A 21,257-nucleotide genomic window follows, 5' to 3' on the forward strand; every position below is an offset into this window, starting at 1 on the left:
TTCGGCCCCTCGAGCCTGCTCCGCCATTCAATGAGATCATGGCTGACCATCCAAACTCAGTACCCTGTCCCTGCTTTCTCCCTATATCCCTTGATCCCTTTAGCCTTAAGAAATATATCCAACTCCTTCTTGAATATATTTAATGAATTGGCTTCTACTGCCTTCTGTGGTAGAGAATTCCACAGGTTCACCACTCTCCGGGTGAAGAAATTCCTCCTCATTTCTGTCCTAAATGGCTTACCCCTTATCCTTAGACTGTGACCCCTGGTTCTGGACTCCCCGACGATCGGGAACACCCTGCATCTAGTCTGTCCAGTCCTGTCAGAATTTTATAAGTTTCAATGCGATCCCCTCTCATTCTTCTAAACTCCAGCGAGTATAAGCCCAATCGACCCAATCTCTCCTCATACATCATTCCTGCCATCTCAGGTATCAGTCTGGTGAATCTTTGCTGCACTCCCTCCATGGCAAGAACATCCTTCCTCAGATAAGGCGACCAAAACTGCACACAATACTTAAGATGTGGTCTCACCAAGGCCCTGTACAACTGCAGCAAGACATCCTTGTTCCTGTACTCAAACCCTCTCGCTACGAAGGCCAACATACCATTTGCCTTCTTAACCGCCTGCTGCACCTGCATGCTTACCTTCAGCGACTGGTGCACCAGGACAGTCAGGTCTCGTTGCACTTCCCCTTCTCCCAATCTATTGCCATTCAGATAATAATCTGCTTTCCTGTTTTTGCCACCAAAGTGGATAACCTCGCATTTATCCACGTTATATTGCATCTGCCATGCTTCTGCCCAATCACCCAACCTGTCCAAATCATCCTGGAGTTTCTCGGCATCCTCCTCACAGCACACACGCCCACCCAGCTTTGTGTCGTCTGCAAACTTGGAGATATTACATCTAGTTCCCTCATCTAGATCATCATTAATATATATTGTGTATAGCTGGGGTCGAAGGACCGATCCCTGCGGTACCCCACTAGTCACTGCCTGCCACTCGGAAAAAGACCCGTTTATTCCAACTCTTTGCTTTCTGTCTGCCAACCAGTTCTCTATCCAAGTCAATACCTTGCCCCCAATCCCATGTGCTTTAACTTTACACGCTAATCTCTTATGCGGGACCTTTTCGAAAGCCTTTTGAAAGTCCAAATACACCACATCCACTGGTTCTCCCTTATCTATTTTGCCAATTACATCCTCAAAAAATTCCAGTAGGTTAGTCAAGCACGATTTACCTTTTGTAAATCCATGTTGACTTTGTCCGATCCTGTCACTGTTTTCCAAGTCGCCACTGTTTCCTGAGGTCCCTACCATCACAGAAGCCAGTCTTCAGCCAATTCGATTCACTCCACGTGATATCAAGAAACGGCTGAGCGCACTGGATACAGCAAAGGTTATGGGCCCCGACAACATCCCAGCTATCGTGCTGAAGACTTGTGCTCCAGAACTAGCCGCGCCAATAGCCAACCTGTTCCAGTACAGCTATACACTGGCATCTATCCGACAATGTGGAAAACTGCCCAGGTATGTCCTGTCCGCAAAAAGCAGGACAAATCCAATCCGGCCAATTACTGCGCCATCAGTCTACTGTCAATCATCAACAAAGTGATGGAAGGTGTCATTGACAGTGCTGTCAAGCGGCACTTACTCATCAATAACCTGCTCACTGATGCCCAGTTTGGGTTCCGCCAAGACCACTCGGCTCCCGACCTCATTACAGCCTTGGTCCAAACATGGACAAAGGAGCTGAATTCCAGAGGTGAGGTGAGAGTGACTGCCCTTGACATCAAGGCAGCATTTGACCGAGTGTGGTGTTATAAATCTCATCATCATAAAGAAACTACCCATGAAGTAACGCTGGACGGCCAGCTGGTGGCGCCGTCCAAGGAGTATAAATACTCGGGCGTGGGCCCAGCTTGCCCAGGGACATTTTGTAAGACAGGAACTAGTGAAGTACAACTAGACCTCCATGTTCTGAAACAAGTTGATTAAAGCCTTGCTTTATGCTCAAACCAAGTGCGTAGAGAGTTTTATTACGTCATGTGGCATCAAGGAGCCCTAGTAAAACTAAAGTCAATGGGAATTAGGGGGGAAACGCTCCACTGGCTGGAGTTATACCTAGCACAAAGGAAGATGGTTGTGGTGATTGAAGGTCAATCATCACAGCCCCAGGACATAGCTGCAGGAGTTCCTCAGGGCTGTGTCCTAGGCCCAACCATCTTCAGCTGCTTCATTAATAACCTTCCCTCCAACATAAGGTCAGAAATGGGGATGTTTGCTGATGACTGCACAGTGTTCAGGGCCATTCACAACTCCTCAGATAATGAAGCAGTCCATGCCCGCATGCAACAAGACCTGGACGACATTCAGGCTTGCGCTGATAAGTGGCAGGTAACATTCGCGCCACAGAAGTGCTAGGCAATGACTATCTCCAACAAGCGAGAGTCTAACCACCTCCCCTTGACATTCAACGACATTGCCATCGCCGAATCCCCCACCATCAACATCCTGGGGGGTCACCATTGACCAGAAACTTAACTGGACCAGCCACATAAATACTGTGGCAACAAGAGCAGGTCAGAAACTAGGTATTCTGCAGTGAGTGTCTCACCTCCTGACTCCCCAAAGCCTTTCCACCATCTACAAGGCACAAGTAAGGAGTGTGATGGAATACTCTCCACTTGCCTGGGTGAGTGCAGCTGCATCAACACTCAAGAAGCTCGACACCATCCAGGACAAAGCAGCCCGCTTGATTGGCACCCCATCCACCACCTTAAATATTCACTCCCTCCACCACCGGCGTACCGTGGCTGCAGTGTGTACCATCTACAAGATGCACTGCAGCAACTCGCCAAGGCTTCTTCGGCAGCACCTCCCAAACCCGCGACCTCTTCCACCTAGAAGGACAAGGGCAGCAGGCGCATGAGAACACCACCACCTCCAAGTCACACACCATCCTGACTTAGAAGTATATCACTGTTCCTTCATCGTCGCTGGGTCAAAATCCTGGAACTCCTTGCCTAACGGCACTGTGGGAGTACCTTCACCACACGGACTGCAGCGGTTCAAGAAGGCGGCTCACCACCACCTTCTCGAGGGCAACTAGGGATGGGCAATAAATGCCAGTGACGCCCACATCCTATAAACAAATTTTAAAAAAATGCAGCAGCCAGGCACAAAAATAATTTAAAAGGCTAATGGAATGTTAGCCTTTATAACTAAAGGCTAGAATGTAAAGGGGAGGATGTTTTGCTACAGCTATACACAGCCCTGGTCAGACCACACCTGGAGTACAGTGTACAGTTCCGGGCACCGCACCGTAGAAAGGATATATTGGCCTTGGAAGGAGTGCAGAGCAGATTCACCAGAATGTTACCAGGGCTCCAAGGGCTAGATTTTGAGGAGAGATTACATAAACTAGGTGTGTATTCCCTGGAATATAGAAGGTTAAGAGGTGATATGATTGATGTTTTTAGGAATTGATAGGTTAGATAGAGAGAAACTTTTTCTGCTGGTGGGTGAGTCTAAGACAAGGGTACTTGACCTTAAAATCAGACTCGGGCCATTCAGGAGAGAAGTTAGGAAACATTTCTTTACGCAGAGGATGGTAGAAGTGTGGAACTCTCGCTCACAAAAAGCAGCAGATGTCAGCTCAATTAATAATTATAAATCTGAGATCGATAGATTTTTACTGGTGTGGGTATAAAAGGATATGCAGATGGATGGAGTTAAGATCAGCCATGATCTCATTGAATGGCGGAACAGGCTTGAGGGGCTGAATTGACCTACTCCTGTTCCTATGACAGAGGAGGTGAATGCAAAGGTGTTGCATCTCCTGCAGTTGCAGACACAGGCAGGATGACTGGAGGTCGGTGCACTTTCTTTAACTACACAAAGGCTAATTTCATAAAAGTGATTGTATAGAAGTCAAGTTCCTATTCTCGTGCTCAGAAATGCATTTATGGAAAAAATGATTAGCTGAGACTTCAGATTGCAGTTGCTTTCTTTCAACTTAGTTTTGTAGTGCTCCATTGGCATGAAGTGCCTCTCTTCACTGCATTCTCATGTGTTTGCTTTGCAGCAGATCACTTACTGAGATCTTCCTCTGCGAACCGATCACCAGCTTCCTTGCAGCGAGTTCAGACCATTGACTCTGCAAAGTCTATGTCAGGTGAGTGGAGTCAGAGTTCAAATGGTTTTCTGTCTGGTTGGTATCACCTATCATTATGCTGTTTTAATTCAGTCTCAAAACCTCTCTTTTTGCATCAGAGAAGATGCAGTGAGAGAACCTCAAGGATTATACGTTTAACGGGGAAGGAAAGGCAGGAGCCATACCTCCTGTTCAGGGTTCTCCCTGCTTTTATAGTGAAAATATATATACTTCTCGCATATCTCCTGTTCCCACAGCCTACGAAGCTAAAGCATCAATAAATCTTTCACCACCTAAAATAGTTGCGCTCACTGCATCTCGTGTTGCATATCTTGCTGTTAAATTGGGACAGAGTCTTAAGTATCTCTGCAGGAGTAGGTTAGCTTTGATTAGTTTGTAGGTGTATTCCGTTTCCCAGACTGGCCAGTCTGCAGTTTCCTCTTTTTGTCTCGAAATAAAGGTGTTGGCACTGGCAGTCCCTTCTAGCAGAAGTGTCCAAGCTTTTTGGTTTCACACTTAAGTGTGCACCATGGAATCTCAAGGGCCACATGTAAAGTTTAACTCCAAATTTTCATTAATTTGCACATGGTACAACAACAACAATTTGCATTTATATAGCGCCTTTAACATAGTAAAATGACCCAAGGCGCTTCACCGCAGCGTAATCAAACAGAATCAGTAGAAATTACGGATTGCCTAACACGATAAACCGATACCAATTGTGGAATTTACAGATTCCTATCAATTTTCTGGATGTTAACTTCCTTTTGATAGGATGCTGAGATTGCTCTCGTCTCATTTTGAAAACCTCTTAATGTCTCTTCACTTCTCTTTTGTTCTTTCATCCCCATTTCCCAGCCCCCAAACTGGCCTTTTAATCTGTTTCATTTCCTGTGTTTTTTCAGTCCTGACGAAGGGTTTCGACCCGAAACGTTGACTCTATTTCTCTCTCCACGGATGTTGCCTGGCCTGCTGAGTTTTTCCAGCATTTGCTGTTGTTATTTCGGATTTCCAGCATCCGCAGTATTTTGCTATCTTACTTAAAAGTCTGGTTTGATCACTGCGTCAGGCTGAACCAGACATTCGCACCCTCAGAATTCTATTCAACCCTGAGTTGAGATTCCAACCCCATTCCGACCGATTTGTGTCAGAAAGTGGAACTGATTCCTGTGGGAGGGCGGGACGATTGGCAAAATGAAGGATTAGGGACCCCCAAGTTTGGAGGTACTACTGGAGTTTAACCAACTATAACTGCAGAGTTTATGGTACAGATCATGAGTACGCTACCTCTCCCAGTTCTATCAATGAGCCGAACTGGCTGGTCAGTCTCCAACACTTACTGGAGTACTGTGAACCTGCCTGGCTCAGGTGTCCAATTACTGACTTGGTTCTGAATTTCCACCACCAGTCATGTAATCTTGGAGTCACCTCAACGCCAAAGAGATCACTATATCTACTTGCCCCCATTAGTTGATTGTTAGATAACTGATGAGAAATTTGAGCCCTTGCTATGTAGACAGCAGGAGCTTCTTGCAAACAGCATGGTCAGTAGCACCATAGTCCATTGTGAATCATCTCCAACCGTCCTAAATCTGTTCAATCATCCTACAGGAATCAATTCATGGGAGTGGAAACGTCCAATCTCTGGTTTCTTACCACCCTAGGAGTTGGTATTCCAGGTAGCAAAAAGGAGGCCAAACTTTTCATCTCAAGGGAGCTGCAATACAAAGGGGTGGAAGTTATGCTATAGTTGTTGAAGCTCTGGTTAGACCCCATCTGGACACTGCGTTCAGTTCTGGGCCCTGCACCTCAGGAAGGATAGACGCAGTACAGTTTCACTAGAATGATACCGGGGCTAAGAGGGTTAAATTATGAGGACAGGCTGCATAAACTTGGCTTGTATTCCCTTGAATATAGAAGGTTGAGCAGTAATCTGATAGGTGTTTAAAATGAATTTGGAATTTGATAGGGTGGATGGTGGGAAAGTTTCTTCCTCTGGTGAGGGAAATCCAAAACAAGGGTTTGCAATCTGCAAATTAGAGCCAGGCCATTCATGAATGAAATCAGGAAGTACTTTTTCCACAGAGGGTAGTGGGCCCCCAGCTGTTCACAATTTACATTAATGACCTGGATCAGGGAGTCGGATGCAGCATTTCCAAATTTGCAGACGACACTAAACTAGGAGGGGGGGTGGGCTCAGAGGAAGAGACCAGGAAGCTCCAGAGCGATTTGGACAGACTGGGCGATTGGGCGGATAAATGGCAGATGCACTATAATGTGGACAAGTGCGAAGTTATCCACCTTGGGTGCAGGAACGGGAGGGCAAATTATTATTTAAATGGCAATAGATTGGGAGAGGGGGAAGTACAGAGAGACCTGGGTGTTCTTGTACACCAGTCACTGAAGGCGAGCATGCAGGTGCAACAGGCGGTCAAGAAGGCAAACGGTATGCTGGCCTTCATAGCAAAAGGGTTAGAATACAGGAACAGGGATACCTTGCTGCAGCTGTACAGGGCACTGGTGAGACCACACCTCGAGTACTGTGTACAGTTTTGGTCGCCTCATCTGAGGAAGGATGTTCTTGCCATGGAGGGGGTGCAGCGGCGATTCACCAGGCTGATACCAGGAATGGCGGGAATGACCTATGAGGAGAGACTATGTAGTTTAGGGATGTACACACTGGAGTTTAGAAGATTGAGAGGGGACCTCATAGAAGTGTATAAAATTCTGACAGGTCTAGACAGACTGGATGCAGAAGGAATGTTTCCCTTGGCGGGTGAGAACAGAACTAGAGGACATAATTTAAGGATAAGGGCTAAACCATTTAGGACAGAGATGAGGGGGAATTTCTTCACTCAGAGAGTGGTGAACCTGTGGAACTCATTGCCACAGAGGGCAGTGTATGCCAGCTCATTAAATATATTTAAGAGGGAATTAGATATATTTCTACGGGCAAAAGGGGTTAAGGGTTACGGAGAGAAGGCGGGGACGGGATACTGAATTAAAGGATCAGCCATGATCTCATTAAATGGCGGAGCAGGCACGAAGGGCCGAATGGCCTACTCCTGCTCCTATCTTCTATGTATCTATGTATCTATGTATCTAAATCTGGAAATTCCACAATTGGTATCTGTGTATCATGTTATACAATCTGTAATTTCTATTGATTTAGCAAGCTTAAAGGTAACAACCACATGAGAAGACTCACATCATAATAATCTTCCTTTATAATAGAGTACAAAAAATGTACATCAGCAATTGTAAAGATGGAAGAAACAGGAATATTACAGCTGCACTTTAAATGTGACTTGTGGATTAAAAGTTGTCATCAATAAAACCAAAATAACCACCTGTCAGGACGTGGAGACCTACTGTAGATGGAAGTATTGAATGCTTACTGCAGCATTACTGTACAGTCTGTTGAGCAAAAGGTTTCGACTGTGCTAATGAAGATTGGTTTCTGCCGTCAGTGTTGTAATGAATGCTGTGTTTGTCCTTTGTGAAAATGTGCAATTCATTTGCAGCTAGATTGATGCATCCCTGAATCTCAACAAATGTAGCAAATAGATGCTTTATGAGCCATGTGCCAAGTGGTTTATCAGTGCCTAGTGCACGTGGCAGGATACACACACACCTCATTTTTTAATTCCGTATCTTCAGTAGGGAGTAGGGAGCAAATGAGAGAGGTAATAATTGATGCAGCAGCTGTTAAAATTTAACTCCGATGAGGCAGTAGAGCTTTGTGGCTGCTTAAATCTGTAAATAGCACACACTTTGTTTCATTGTCACCAATTTACCGATCTGATCTGCAGTAAAACACGGAACCCTTTAGAAATATAATGCTTTAGCCTCTGGTGATCAATATCAATAGAATCATATAGTGCAAAAAGGAGGCTATTTGGCCCATCGTGCCTGTGCCAGCTCCTTGAAAGCTATCCAATTAGCTCCTTCCCCATAGCCCTGCAAATTTTTCCTTTTAAATATTTATCCAATTCCCTTTTGAAAGTTCCTATTGAATCAGTTTCTACCACCCTTTCAGGTAGTGCATTCCAGATCATCATAACTCGCTGAGTAAAAACATTTCTCATTTCTCCCCTGGTTTTTTTGCCAATCTTAAATTTGTGTCCCCTGGTGAGTGACCCTTCTGCCTATGGTAACAGTTTCTCCCTATCTACTCTATCAAAAACCCTCATCGTTTTCAACACCTCTATTAAATCTCCCCTTCTAAGGAGAACAATCCCAGCTTCTCTAGTCTCTCCATATAACTGAAATCCCTCATCCCTGGTACCATTCTGATAAATCTTCACTGCAATCTCTCCAAGGCTTTGACATCTTTTCTAATGTGTGGTGCTCAGAATTGGGCACAGTACTCCAGCTGCGGTCTATCGGTGATTTATAAAGGTTTAAACATAGAAACATAGAAGATAGGAGCAGGAGTAGGCCATTCGGTCCCTCGAGCCTGCTCCGCCATTCAATGCGATCATGGCTGATCATCCAAACTCAGTACCCTGTCCCTGCTTTCTCCCCATACCCCTTGATCCCTTTAGCCTTAAGAAATATATCCAACTCCTTCTTGAATATATTTAATGAATTGGCCTCTACTGCCTTCTGTGGTAGAGAATTCCACAGGTTCACCACTCTCTGGGTGAAGAAATTCCTCCTTTTCTGTCCTAAATGGCTTACCCCTTATCCTTAGACTGTGACCCCTGGTTCTGGACTCCCCGACCATCGGGAACATCCTTCCTGCATCTAGCCTGTCCAGTCCTGTCAGAATTTTATAAGTTTCAATGAGATCCCCTCTCATTCTTCTAAACTCCAGCGAGTATAAGCCCAGTCGACCCAATCTCTCCTCATACGTCATTCCTGCCATCCCAGGTATTGGCCTGGTGAATCTTCGCTGAACTCCTTCCATGGCAAGAACATCCTTCCTCAGAGTTTACCATCACTTCCATGGTTTTGTACTTATTATTTATAAAGCTAAGGATCCCGTATGTTTTTTTAACAGCTTTATCAATTTGTCCAGCTACCTATGTGGCATAGAACAAATTATAACATGGCCATTGGGAACCATCTCTTAAATTGACAACAGAAAAAAATCCCTTCACCTCCTTCCAATTGGCTGCATGAGGTTTCCACCATTCTGGACCAGACTCAAGTCATTTACAAGATCAGAGTAAGTGAAACTTCTGATCGTTGAAGGTAATCGTGTGAAACTCCAGGATACCAATATGACAATACAGCCTGACCACTGTATTGCATAGGAGGCAGTTCCACCATTTCCAAAGCTAAGAAAGCACAGTGTTCCATGGCGTGTTAGTCTGTGCTTTTTCTTACAACATTAAGTTGCATTTTATTAGGTCACAAGATACTTAACGATGAGGAAGGACATTTGGCCCATCTTGGTCATCCATCCAGAGCACACTACAATTCCCTCCTTCCTGCCCCACGATTGCAGCATCTAAGTTGTTTTTTAAATGGTTCTAGGGTTTTCACTTCCATGTCTCTGCTCAGAAGTCCAAGTCCATTCCATTCCAAGTGTTGATTACTCTGTGTGAAGAAAAAACCTCATCATCAGTCCTAAAGTTACCTCTTACTAGTTTGAACCTGGGTCCCCATGTCTTGCTCCCATTGTTTAATTCAAACATTTAACTATCTTGTATACCTCTAAGATCATTACCCAGACCCCTCCTTTAGAGGCTTGAAAGCCCAAGTTTCTCATAACTCAGACCCCTGACACTGGGGACCAGCCTTGTGCTCTTCTCTGCCTCCAGAGCTTGAATATCTCCCTTGTTTCGTGCTGACCAGAACTGAACGTGGTATTCAAGATGTAGTCTGAGCAGAGCACTGTAGTTTCATCACAACTTCCTCTGACTTGTATTCTACTGTTTTCACTATGTAGTTTGTAGTTCGACATCCTTTGATTGCTGTGCTGCATTGGATGGACATGCTGAGTGTTGCCCCTACTGGGACTCCTATGCCTCTTTCAACTTCATCCGTAACCATTTCAATACACTCACACTTTATGTTGTACGGTCTCCATACCTTTCAATACCTGGATAGTATCCTTTATCTTTTTTAACCAATAAAAGCAGTTTTAACAACATATGAGCCCGGAATTCTCCTCACCACTGGTTTCAACACTTTCTGGTACATCCATGCCCTTAAAGAGTGCCATAACTGTACACAATGGTCCAAATGTGGATTTAACAATGACTTTATACAGGGTTAAAATTCTTTTAAAAATCCTTGAGATTTATTCCAGTCCTTGCTTTGCTTTGTTGGTAACAGCTTCACATGTGAGATACTTTTAGTCCAAGAGTATGATCATCCACTCTGTCCTCGTCTATTATCACCAATACCTATTGTTGTGCACATGTGGTTCAAATTTCTTGTTCCAGTGTGTATTACTTTGCATTTATTCAGATTAAAATACATCTGCCACTGCTACATCCATCTGCTTAGTTGGTATAGATCCTGTTGAATTCCATCAATCTTCTCTTTGCTGGATGCATAGCTTGGTGTCGTTGGCAAATTTTAAAGTATTCTGGAAGTACCACCCTCCACTGCCAAGTGTGACTGCCATTGATGAAGAATGACTTATCTGTGAGAGAGCGAGAGAACACAACAGGTAAAAGTGTCAGGACTGCTGATTCCTGTGTGTGAGAAGGGACAACATCAGGGTATATGTTATACTCTGAATTAAACATGACAGGGTGTAACATATTTAGAAAAGATAGAGATGGAAAAAGGGGAGGTGGAGTAGCTGTACTTATTAGGGATAACATAATGGCAGTAGAAAAAAGTGATGCAGCTATCAGCAAGGCAGAAATAGAATTCATGTAGCTGGAGATAAAATATAATAAAGGATTAATCACACTAATAGGGGTAGTCTGCAGACCACCTAATAGCGGAAGGGAGGTGGAGGAAGAAATATGCAGACAAATTAGGGAAATGAGTAAAAAAACATCGAGTAATAATCATGGGGGATTTCAACTACCCAGATATTAATTGGACAGAAGAGGTAGGTAAAGGGGAGAAGGGAATGGAGATCCTACAATGTGTACAGGACTCCTTTCTGACCCAATATGTAAAAAGCCCAACAAGGAAGAATTTGCTACTGGATCTAGTAATGGGGAATGAACCAGAGCAGATAAGAGAAGTAAAAGTAGGGCAACATCTAGGCAATAGTGACCATAATATAATACGCTTTAAGATAATAATTGAGAAGGACATAGGTACGACAAAAACCAGGGTAATAGATTGGAGAAAAGCTGATTTTGAGGGGCTGAGAATAGAACTTGGGAAAATAAAATGGACAACAGTATTGGCAAACAATGATGTAGAACAGCAATGGGAAACATTTAAAACAATGTTCAGCGGAGTCTAGGAAAAATATATTCCGCTAATAAACAAGAACAAGCTAAGCACTAATGAGACTCCGTGGATGAATAAAGCATCAGGGAAAAATTGAGGGTAAGGAAAGAGGCATACATTAAGTACATGGACAGCAGGGGAGAGCATGATAAGGGAGAATATGAAGAGATTAGGAGAGAAGTAAAAAAACAGTTAGGAAGGCAAAGAGGAACTATGAAATTATCAAGGAACATAAAACAAAATAGTAAAATATTTTACAGACACAAACAAAAAAGGGAAGGTCGGGATGGGAATAGGGCCACTAAGGAATGGAGAGGATAATACCACAGGCAGCGATAGAGAGATGGCAGAGATATTAACTCATTACTTTGCTTCAGTATTTACCAGGGAGATAGAACAGGTGGAGATGACATCAGATGATGAGATTAGTAATGAGATAACTACATTTAAAATAAAACGAGGAGATATACTAAATAAACTAATGGAACTCAAAGAGGATAAAACCCCGGTCCGGACGGATTACATCCGCGCATTTTAAAAGAATCTAGGGAAGAAATAGCACAGGCATTACTACGCATATTTAGTAATTCGTTAGAAAAAGGTGTAGTGCCAGAGGACTGGCGGATAGCTAACAATACTGTAGCTATATTTAAGAAGGAAGATAGAACATGTCCAGGGAACTATAGGCCAGTCAACTTAACATCGGTGGTAGGAAAAATAATGGAATCCCTGCTAAAGGAGAAAATAGAAGAGCATCTAGAAACAAAATAAATAGCATGGATTTCAAAAGGGAAAGTCTTGCTTGACCAACCTTATTGAATTTTTTGAAGAGATAACAGAGAGAGTAGACAAGGGTAATAGAAACATAGAAGATAGGAGCAGGAATAGGCCATTCGGCCCCTCGAGCCTGCTCCGCCATTTAATGAGATCATGGCTGATCATGGTAATGTAGTAGATGTAATTTATCTAGGATTTTCAAAAGACCTTCGATGAGGTACCCCACAATAGACTGATGAACAAGGTCAGAGAATGCGGAGTCAGGGAACAAGTAGCAGAATGGATTGCTGGCTGGCTTCAGGACAGAAAGCAGAGAGTAGGAGTGAAGGGTCGCTATTCACAGTGGCAGAAGGTGGGGTTAGATGCGGAAAGACTGGAGGAGGCTGGAGTGGAGCATAAACACCGGCATAGACTGATTGGGCCAAATGGCCTGTTTCTGTGCTGTATATCCTCTGTAATCAGGTAAAAGTAATGATTGCTGAAGCTGCAAATACAGGAAATATAAAATAAAAGTAGACAGCACACCTGGCACCACCTGGAAAGGGGAAAGCATGGCCAACAGGCCCATCCCCGGTTAGAACTGTGCTCTGACAAAGGCTCGATCTGAAATGCGAACCTGCCCCCTCCAGATGTTACTGAGAACCCCTGCTTCAGTGCAAATGGTGGAGCTAGTGGCTACAGTTAAAGTTTGCTAATTCTTTAGAAATTGGCGATACACAACAGGGAGGGGAAAGGAGAACAGGTAATGGTAAGAATATGGCTACGTTCTACCTGTATCGCATGGTATTTAAGGCACAGAAACCGGCCATTCGGCTTTATACGTCTATGCCGGTGTTTATGCTCCATACGAGCCTCCTCCCTCCCCACTTCATCTAACCATATCACCGTATCCTTCTATTCCTATCTCACTCATGTACTTGTCTAGCTTCCCCTTAAATGCTATTCACCTCAACCACTCCATGTCGTAGCAAGTTCCACATTCTAGCCACTCTCTGGGTAAAGAAGTTTCTCCTGAATTCCTTATTGGATTTATTAGTGACTATCTTACATTAATGGTACAGGAAACTTTGGTTTATCTGGAGGTTGTATGTCCAGAATACTCGATCTAACGGCAAAAATCAGGAGCCGTTTTCTATAAGTTTTTTTAGTTCTCGTTCTTTTTTTTTCCCCAGTCAGGCACTGCAAGGTCTGTAGCTATAGCAACAGCTTCAGCTAGAGACGCTTGCAGCTGCAGCCGACTCTTTAGAAGCTGTTGCAAAGCAACAGTGTTTGTTGTCAGATACGGAGATGAAAACCTCCGTATGCTTCAACATTAACTTCGTATGTCCGGCAGTTTTGATAGATCGGCAACACGCCGGTCCCGTCAGTGCCGGATATCACAAAGTTTCCTGTACCTAGTTTTGGACTCCCCCACAAGTGGAAACATCTTCTCTACACCTACCCTATCAAACCTTTCTGCATTATTAAGACCTGTATCAGGTCACCCCTCAGTCTTCTCTTTTTGAGATAGAAGAGCCCAACCGGTTCAGTCTTTCCTGATAGTTATAACTCTGAGTTTTGATATAACCTCTGTACTATATCTTTGGAGCTGAGTTGTAAAAAGAAGTGCTGCTGTATATTAAAAACAGAAAATGATGGAAATACTCAGGAGGTCAGGCAGCATCTGTGGAGAGAAACAGAGTTAACGTTTCAGGTCGATGACCTTTCATCAAAATGGTCTGCTGAAAGGTCATCGACCTGAAACGTTAACTCTGTTTCTCTCTCCACAGATGCTGCCTGACCTGCTGAGTATTTCCAGCATTTTTCTGTTTTTATTTCAGATTTCCACCAACCGCAGTATTTTGCTTTTGTGCTGTTGTATATGTTTAATACAGAGTTGTTCAAAATTAGCACTAAATACAATTTCAATTTTTAAAAGTAATGAATTTTTCCTGGTGACTCCCTCATTCGGCAATTTTACCTAAGAGGTCTTTGGGTTTGAAATGTAAAATTGTAGAAGCAAAGCTTACATATAAATATCACCAGCTATTTATGGCCATAGATGTTGCTACAAACCAAAAGTCACAACTAAATTCAGGCTTGGCCTCATCTTACAGGCCGTAGGCAAGTGCTGGTGGGTGACCCAGGTTCAAATACAGACCCCCTATGTGTACGTGTTACATGGGGCGACGGAATGTTTCAATAGGTTTTGAGCCATCCAATGCAGTTTCACATTTGCAGACTTTGAGAAGGATTACAACTTGTTCCTAAAATGTCTTTTCAGTATTGAAGTTGAACATGTTATGTGAGGTTGTAATACTGAGCAACCATGGGCTTCAAGCATGCACCCTCATCTCCCCAGCACACAGTGGACCCACCATACTAGAATTGTGCAACTGTATTCTGGAGCTTAAAAGAATTGTTAGCAGAATTAGTGGGTTAATGCTGGTTTCTCGGCAATATCGTCATAGTGACAAAGATGTCAACAAATATAAATTGAAGTGATTTACTTCATTTATTTACACTGTTACCTGTCAAACTGTAGCACTGACAGTGAAACATGATAGTGTCAGTGGTATGATGAATTTAAATGACCTTTTATCAGGCAGGGGGTGTGGGGTGTTGGTGGTGACTGATATAAGGTTGCTTTTAATTTTGCAAGCTCTTCAGATTGCCGGGAAGGATCTATATTTAATGAGGCTTCATGCTGCTATCTACCAACATTTGTCAGGAAATCATCATGAACTTACATGAATGTTGTTGTCAACTGCAACTGATTATTTGTTAAAGCGCATGGAGCCATGTTTCCCTCCTGCTTTGAAGCATTATTCCTTAGGCCTCATGTGGTTAAAGATATTAGCTGACCATCTCCCGCTGCCATCCAAATTGAGAGAAATGAACTACTTCTTAAAAATGCTATTTCAGCTCCTGACTTAAGTGATTGGAATCCCTCTTCACACCCACTGCCTGCTCCAACACTGCTTTCCCTGTAATTGCTGATATCTGTAACTGCCACGGGATTATGGGCATTTGTCGATTACAAAATAAAATATACAACAAGCGAAAAGGAAGAAAAAAAATCATTTTCAAATTACATAGAATTACAGAGTATTTACAGCACAGAAACAAGCCATTCGGCCCAACTGGTCTGTGCCGGTGTTTATGCTCCACACAAGGCTCCTCCCACCCCTCTTCATCTATCAGCATATCCTTCTAGTCCTTTCTCCCTCGTGCTTATCTAGCTTCTCCTTAAATGCATCTGTGCTATTCACCTCAATCACTCCTTGTGGTAGCAAGTTCCACATTCTCACCACTTTGGGTAAAGAAGTTTTTCCTGAGTTCCTTATTGGATTTATTAGTGACTATCTTATATTTATGGCCCCTAGTTTTGGATTCCCCCACAAGTGGAAACATCTTCTCCACGTCTACCCTATCAAACCTTTTCATAATTTTAAAGATCTCTATCAGGTCACCTCTCAGCCTTCTCCTTTCTAGAGAAAAGAGCCCGACCTGTTCTGTCTTTCCGGATAGGTATAAACTCTCAGTTCTGATACAGTTCTTGTAAATCTTTTTTACACCTTCTCCAGTGCCTCGATATCCTTTTTGTAATATGGAGACCAGAACTAAGCTGTAAAACAAGCCCTGCGTTGTTTTTCAATTTTTAACCATAAACTAAAGCCGCCACTGACCCATCACCATACTGCCCGTTACAATCAAGAAACCCAGGTGTAGGGCCAAGGCCCTTGGTACAGGACACCACCTACTGTCTGGATAGATAGATAAATATAGACATCAGCAGATTTCCCTTGGCATTGCTGTGGATATGATTTATAACAACAGGGGTGTTATGCCATGTAATGGTCAATGTAATATCAGGACCACAGATATAGCATGAGTGGGTACACCAATTCTGTTTTGGTAATCTGGGATTTTTACCAATGGCGATTGAATTCTGCCACTCCATTCATTTTTCTGCAGAAACCATAAATAAGTGGCCTTGATTACTATAGATTTAGCTTGTACCTCTTATGTTTTTCAAAGCCACTGAAAGATAGGAAGATGGTAGGCGACATGCAGTAGATTGGAGGAGGATCAGTGGTTTTGGTGTTTAGCAGCAGTTATGGGGGTGTTGTCCTTCAGTAGGATAGACGAGCAGTTCTGGCATACGGCAGCACAGTGGAGAGGTAACCTGGGACTTGGCTTGGAGGTGGAATTTGAGATTTGGTTTAATGTATGACTCCTAGGGTTAGTCAGTAGTAGGTGCCTGGGTGGGGGTGCTAGTTAGTCAGTAGTCAGTGCCTGGGTGAAGGTGCTAGTTAGTCAGTAGTAGCTGCCTGGGTGGGGGTGCTAGTTAGTCAGTAGTCAGTGCCTGGGTGGGGGTGCTAGTTAGTCAGTAGTCAGTGCCTGGGTGGGGGTGCTAGTTTGTCAGTAGTCGGTGTCTGGGTGGGGGTGCTAGCTAGTCAGTAGTCGGTGTCTGGGTGGGGGTGCTAGCTAGTCAGTAGTCGGTGTCTGGGTGGGGGTGCTAGTTAGTCAGTGCCTGGGTGGAGGTGCTAGTTAGTCAGTAGTCGGTGCCTGGGTGGGGGGGTGCTAGTTAGTCAGCAGTAGGTGCCTGGGTGGGGGGTGTTAGTTAGTAAGCAGTTGGTGTCTGGGTGGGTGTGCTAGTTCGTCAGTGCCTAGGTGGGGGTGCTAGTTAGTCAGTAGTCGGTGCCTGGGTGGGGGTGCTAGTTAGTCAGTAGTCAGTGCCTGGGTGGGGGGTGCTAGTTAGTCAGTAGTCAGTGCCTGGGTGGAGGGTGCTAGTTTGTCAGTGCCTGGGTGCTAGTTAGTCAGTAGTAGGTGCCTGGGTGGGGGTGCTAGTTAGTCAGTAGTAGGTGCCTGGGTGGGGGTGCTAGTTAGTCAGTAGTCAGTGCCTGGGTGGGGGTACTAGTTAGTCAGTAGTCAGTGCCTGGGTGGGGGTGCTAGTTAGTCAGTAGTCGGTGCCTGGGTGGGGGTGCTAGTTAGTCAGTAGTCAGTGCCTGGGTGGGGGGTGCTAGTTAGTCAGTAGTTGGTGCCTGGGTGGGGGTGCTAGTTAGTCAGTAGTCAGTGCCTGGGTGGGGGTGCTAGTTAGTCAGTAGTCGGTGCCTGGGTGGAGGTGCTAGGGTTTGGCAGCAGATTGGGGAGGTCCCAGGATCTTGGCAAATTGGCAAGGGTCTCTGGAGCCAGTCAGTGCTGAGCGGGGGGGGTAAAGGTCCTAGAATATGGCAGAATGAGAGAGGATGCCAGTGTCTGGAGCACTGAGTGGGGCCCTAGTATTCTTCCAATGGAGGGGAGTATCCCTGGGTGTGATCGTGAGATATGGTACTTTATAGGAAGTGGAGTTTAGTTGCATTGAGGGTTTGGGGAGCGAGGGTGAGTGTTAAATATTGAGTTCCTTTCTTTGGGTGAATATTTTTACTAATGATTGTAAACTGCAGGAATTGTGTTGAAGCTGGCTGACCCTGTTTTAGTTAGGGCCCTTTTTAATTCTTCGTAGGACCAGAGATGGCACTGCTTACTTTGGTACTCACATACAGGTGGGGGTGGCCCAGATTCAGTTTCCTGTGTACGATGAGTTCGCTAGTCCCTGGGTCATGCCCAGTTGGCCTCCTGCTTTTGATTGCTATCCAGTGATTCCTGTTGGGAATGGACAGAATTGGGCTTAGCTGTGATGCTCGATGTGGTCAAATAGGCTATTGACACTCTGTGGTAAACCACTGTAATTGTATCCTACTGTTATCGTTATTGCATATTGTTACCTCTGGTTGGCGCTGTGTACCAATGCATGCCTCAGCTGGCTCCGCCCACATGACCAGGTATAAAGGTGGGTGTTTCGGCAACCCACTTCCTTCTTGGAACCAGTTGGCCACGAGAGGCATGCTCTGTTCTTTAGTTAATAAAAACCTCTTCATTACTTTCCTAATTCATCGCCTTTTCACAGAATCACAGAAACCCCACAGTGCAGATAGAGGCCATTTCGGCCCATCGAGCCTGCACCGACACATATTCCACCCGATCCCCGTAACCCCACGTATTTAATCCCCCTAACACTAAGGGTCAATTTATCATAGCCAATCAACCTAACCCGCACATCTTTGGACTGTGGGAGGAAACCGGAGCACCCGGAGGAAACCCACGCAAACACAGGGAGAATGTGCAAACTCCACACAGACAGTCGCCTGAGGCCGGATTCGAACCCGGGTCCCTGGCGCTGTGAGGCAACAGTGCTAACCACTATGCCACCGTGCTGCCCTTTTATGGAGTAATTGATAAGCGTATCAATTTTATTAACTAAAAGTAAAATGTCGACAACCTGAACAGCAACAACAGCAGGCGTTGCTGCGAGCCCTCAGACCAGCATGCCTGGACCTCGACCCTCAAGCAGCGGGTTCATCGACCAATTTCGAACACTGGCTGAGCTGCTTTGCATCCTTCCTAGAAGCCTCCGCCGTGACATCGGAGGAGAACAAACTAAAAGTTTTGACCGCCCAGGTGAGCCCTCAAGTATATACACTCATCCGGGACGCTACTACGTACACGGCGGCCCTCGAACTACTAAAAGGGCAATACACGCGCCCAGTGAACACGATTTACGCCAGACACCTCTTGGGATCCCGCAGGCAGCAACCGGGGGAATCGGTAGAGGCATTTTTACGGGCGTTACAGACACTCTGCAGGGACTGCGACTGTAAGGAGGTAACGGCTGCGGGGCACGCGGAGGGACTTACCTGTGATGCCTTCGTTAGGGGCCTCCAGTCCGACTACTCCCGGCAGAGACTGCTCGAAAGCAAGGAGCTCGACCTGAAGACGGCCGTAGCCCTTGCGCTCTCGTTAGATGCGGCCCACCGAAACCTCGAAGCATACTCACGTAATGGCGCCGCGCCATGGCCATCGCGACCTTGGGACATGGGACCGCCGCCCCCGGTACCAACTGCAGCGATGCCCCGTAACCAGGCCCAAAAATGCTATTTCTGTGGCCATTTAAAACACCCTAGAGCGCGCTGCCCGGCTAAGACCGCTACCTGCTCGGGCTGCGGGAAGAAAGGCCATTATGCCAATGCCTGCAGGGGAAAACCCGTGAACGCCAGCAGCGCCGCGTGCGAACCGTGGGGGCAGCCATCTTATCCGCCATTTTGTGCACCTCCGGCCGCGTGGGGACCTGAATCATGGCCGCCGCCATTTTGTCCGCCGCACTCAACCGACATTTTGTCTCCGGACTCGACCACCGTCTCGTCGGACGACCATATCGACTCACTAAGCCATACACTGGCCTCCGTTACGCTGGATCAAGCCCTGCCTCATCATCTGTCCAGGTCCATGATGGACATCATGGTAAACGGCCGCGCCACCACTTGCCTATTTGACAGCGGGAGCACAGAGAGTTTTATTCACCCCGACACGGTACGTAGCCACTCCCTCACGGTCCTGCCAACGCGCCATCGGATTTCTATGGCGTCTAAGTCCCATTCAATGGACGTCGGCGGCTACTGTGTGGTGACCCTTTCGGTTAGGGGCACAGAATATAAAAATTTTAAACTTCTTGTCCTGCCCCGTCTTTGCGCTGCCGTGCTGCTAGGGTTGGATTTTCAGTGCCACCTTAAAAGTGTCACATTAGCATACGGTGGACCCCTCCCCCCACTCACAGTCTGCAACCAACACCTTTTAAATCGCCCGCTGCACACCACTTGCAGCCTTCCACACTCAAAGTCCCCCCCCTCCCTTGTTCGCTAACCTCACCCGCGACTGTAAACCCATCGCTACCAAGAGCAGGCGGTACAGCGCCGGGGACAGAGCTTTTATTAGCTCTGAGGTGGAGCGGCTCCTGAAGGAGGGCATTATCGAAGGCAGCACCAGCCCCTGGCGAGCCCAGGTTGTAGTCGTTAAAACCACCGATAAACGCCGCCTGGTCATTGACTACAGCCAAATCATAAACCGGTACACTCAGCTGGACGCATACCCCCTTCCTCGCATATCTGATATGGTCAATCAGATTGCGCAATACAGAGTATTCTCCACCATTGACCTTAAGTCAGCATACCACCAACTCCCCATCCGCCATGAGGACCGCCAGTATACTGCCTTCGAGGCAAACGGCCGCCTCTACCACTTCCTTAGGGTTCCCTTCGGCGTCACCAACGGGGTTTCGGTCTTCCAAAGGGAGATGGACCGGGTGGTTGACCAGAACGCGCTGCAGGCCACCTTTCCCTACCTGGATAACGTCACCATCTGCGGCCACGACCAGCAGGACCATGACGCTAATCTAGAAAAATTCCTCCGTACGGCCCAGCGGCTGAACCTAACGTACAATAAGGAGAAATGTATGTTTCGCACCAAACGCCTTGCCATTCTCGGCTGCGTAGTGGAGAACGGAGTCATCGGGCCCGACCCCGACAGAATGCGCCCCCTTATGGAGCTCCCCCTCCCCCACTGCCAAAAAGCACTGAAGAGATGCCTGGGGTTTTTCTCTTACTATGCTCAGTGGGTGCCCCACTATGCGGACAAAGCCAGACCCCTCATCAAATCCACCTCCTTCCCCCTGACGCCAGAGGCGTGTGCAGCCTTCACTCTTATCAAGAGCGATATTGCGAAGGCCACAATGCACGCAGTGGATGAGTCCATCCCCTTCCAAGTGGAGAGCGATGCATCCGACTTCGCCCTAGCTGCGACCCTTAACCAGGCGGGGAGACCCGTGGCCTTTTTCTCAAGGACCCTCCAGGGCCCCGAGATTCGACACTCCTCTGTCGAAAAGGAGGCCCAGGCTATTGTGGAAGCGGTGCGTTACTGGAGGCATTCAGTTGCTTTTATGTTCAATAATAAGCAGAGGGGCAAAATCAAGAACGACAAGATCTTGAGGTGGAGAATTGAACTCTCCACCTACAATTACGATATCTTGTACCGGCCCGGGAAACTCAATGAGCCCCCAGATGCCCTATCACGTGGTACATGCGCCAACGCGCA

The 21,257-nt window shown here is 45.9% G+C and overlaps 1 protein-coding gene across 8 annotated transcripts in view; it reads left to right on the forward strand.

Annotated features, from left to right (window-relative positions):
- The window catches only part of specc1la (sperm antigen with calponin homology and coiled-coil domains 1-like a), a 285,961-nt gene that overhangs the window by 111,348 nt on the left and 153,356 nt on the right, over nt 1-21,257 (forward strand). For 6 of the 8 annotated variants that reach the window (XM_085962090.1, XM_085962094.1, XM_085962092.1 and 3 more), the window contains exon 8: nt 4,089-4,178. In XM_085962090.1, the coding sequence (XP_085818216.1) occupies nt 4,089-4,178 (90 nt within the window). The remainder of the gene's footprint in view (nt 1-4,088; nt 4,179-21,257) is intronic. The other 2 variants (XM_085962091.1, XM_085962093.1) reach the window with 1 other exon arrangement.

Source organism: Somniosus microcephalus, chromosome 19, assembly GCF_052327205.1.
Source record: "Somniosus microcephalus isolate GS21.2 chromosome 19, FLI_Smic_1.0, whole genome shotgun sequence".
NCBI lineage: Eukaryota > Metazoa > Chordata > Chondrichthyes > Squaliformes > Somniosidae > Somniosus > Somniosus microcephalus.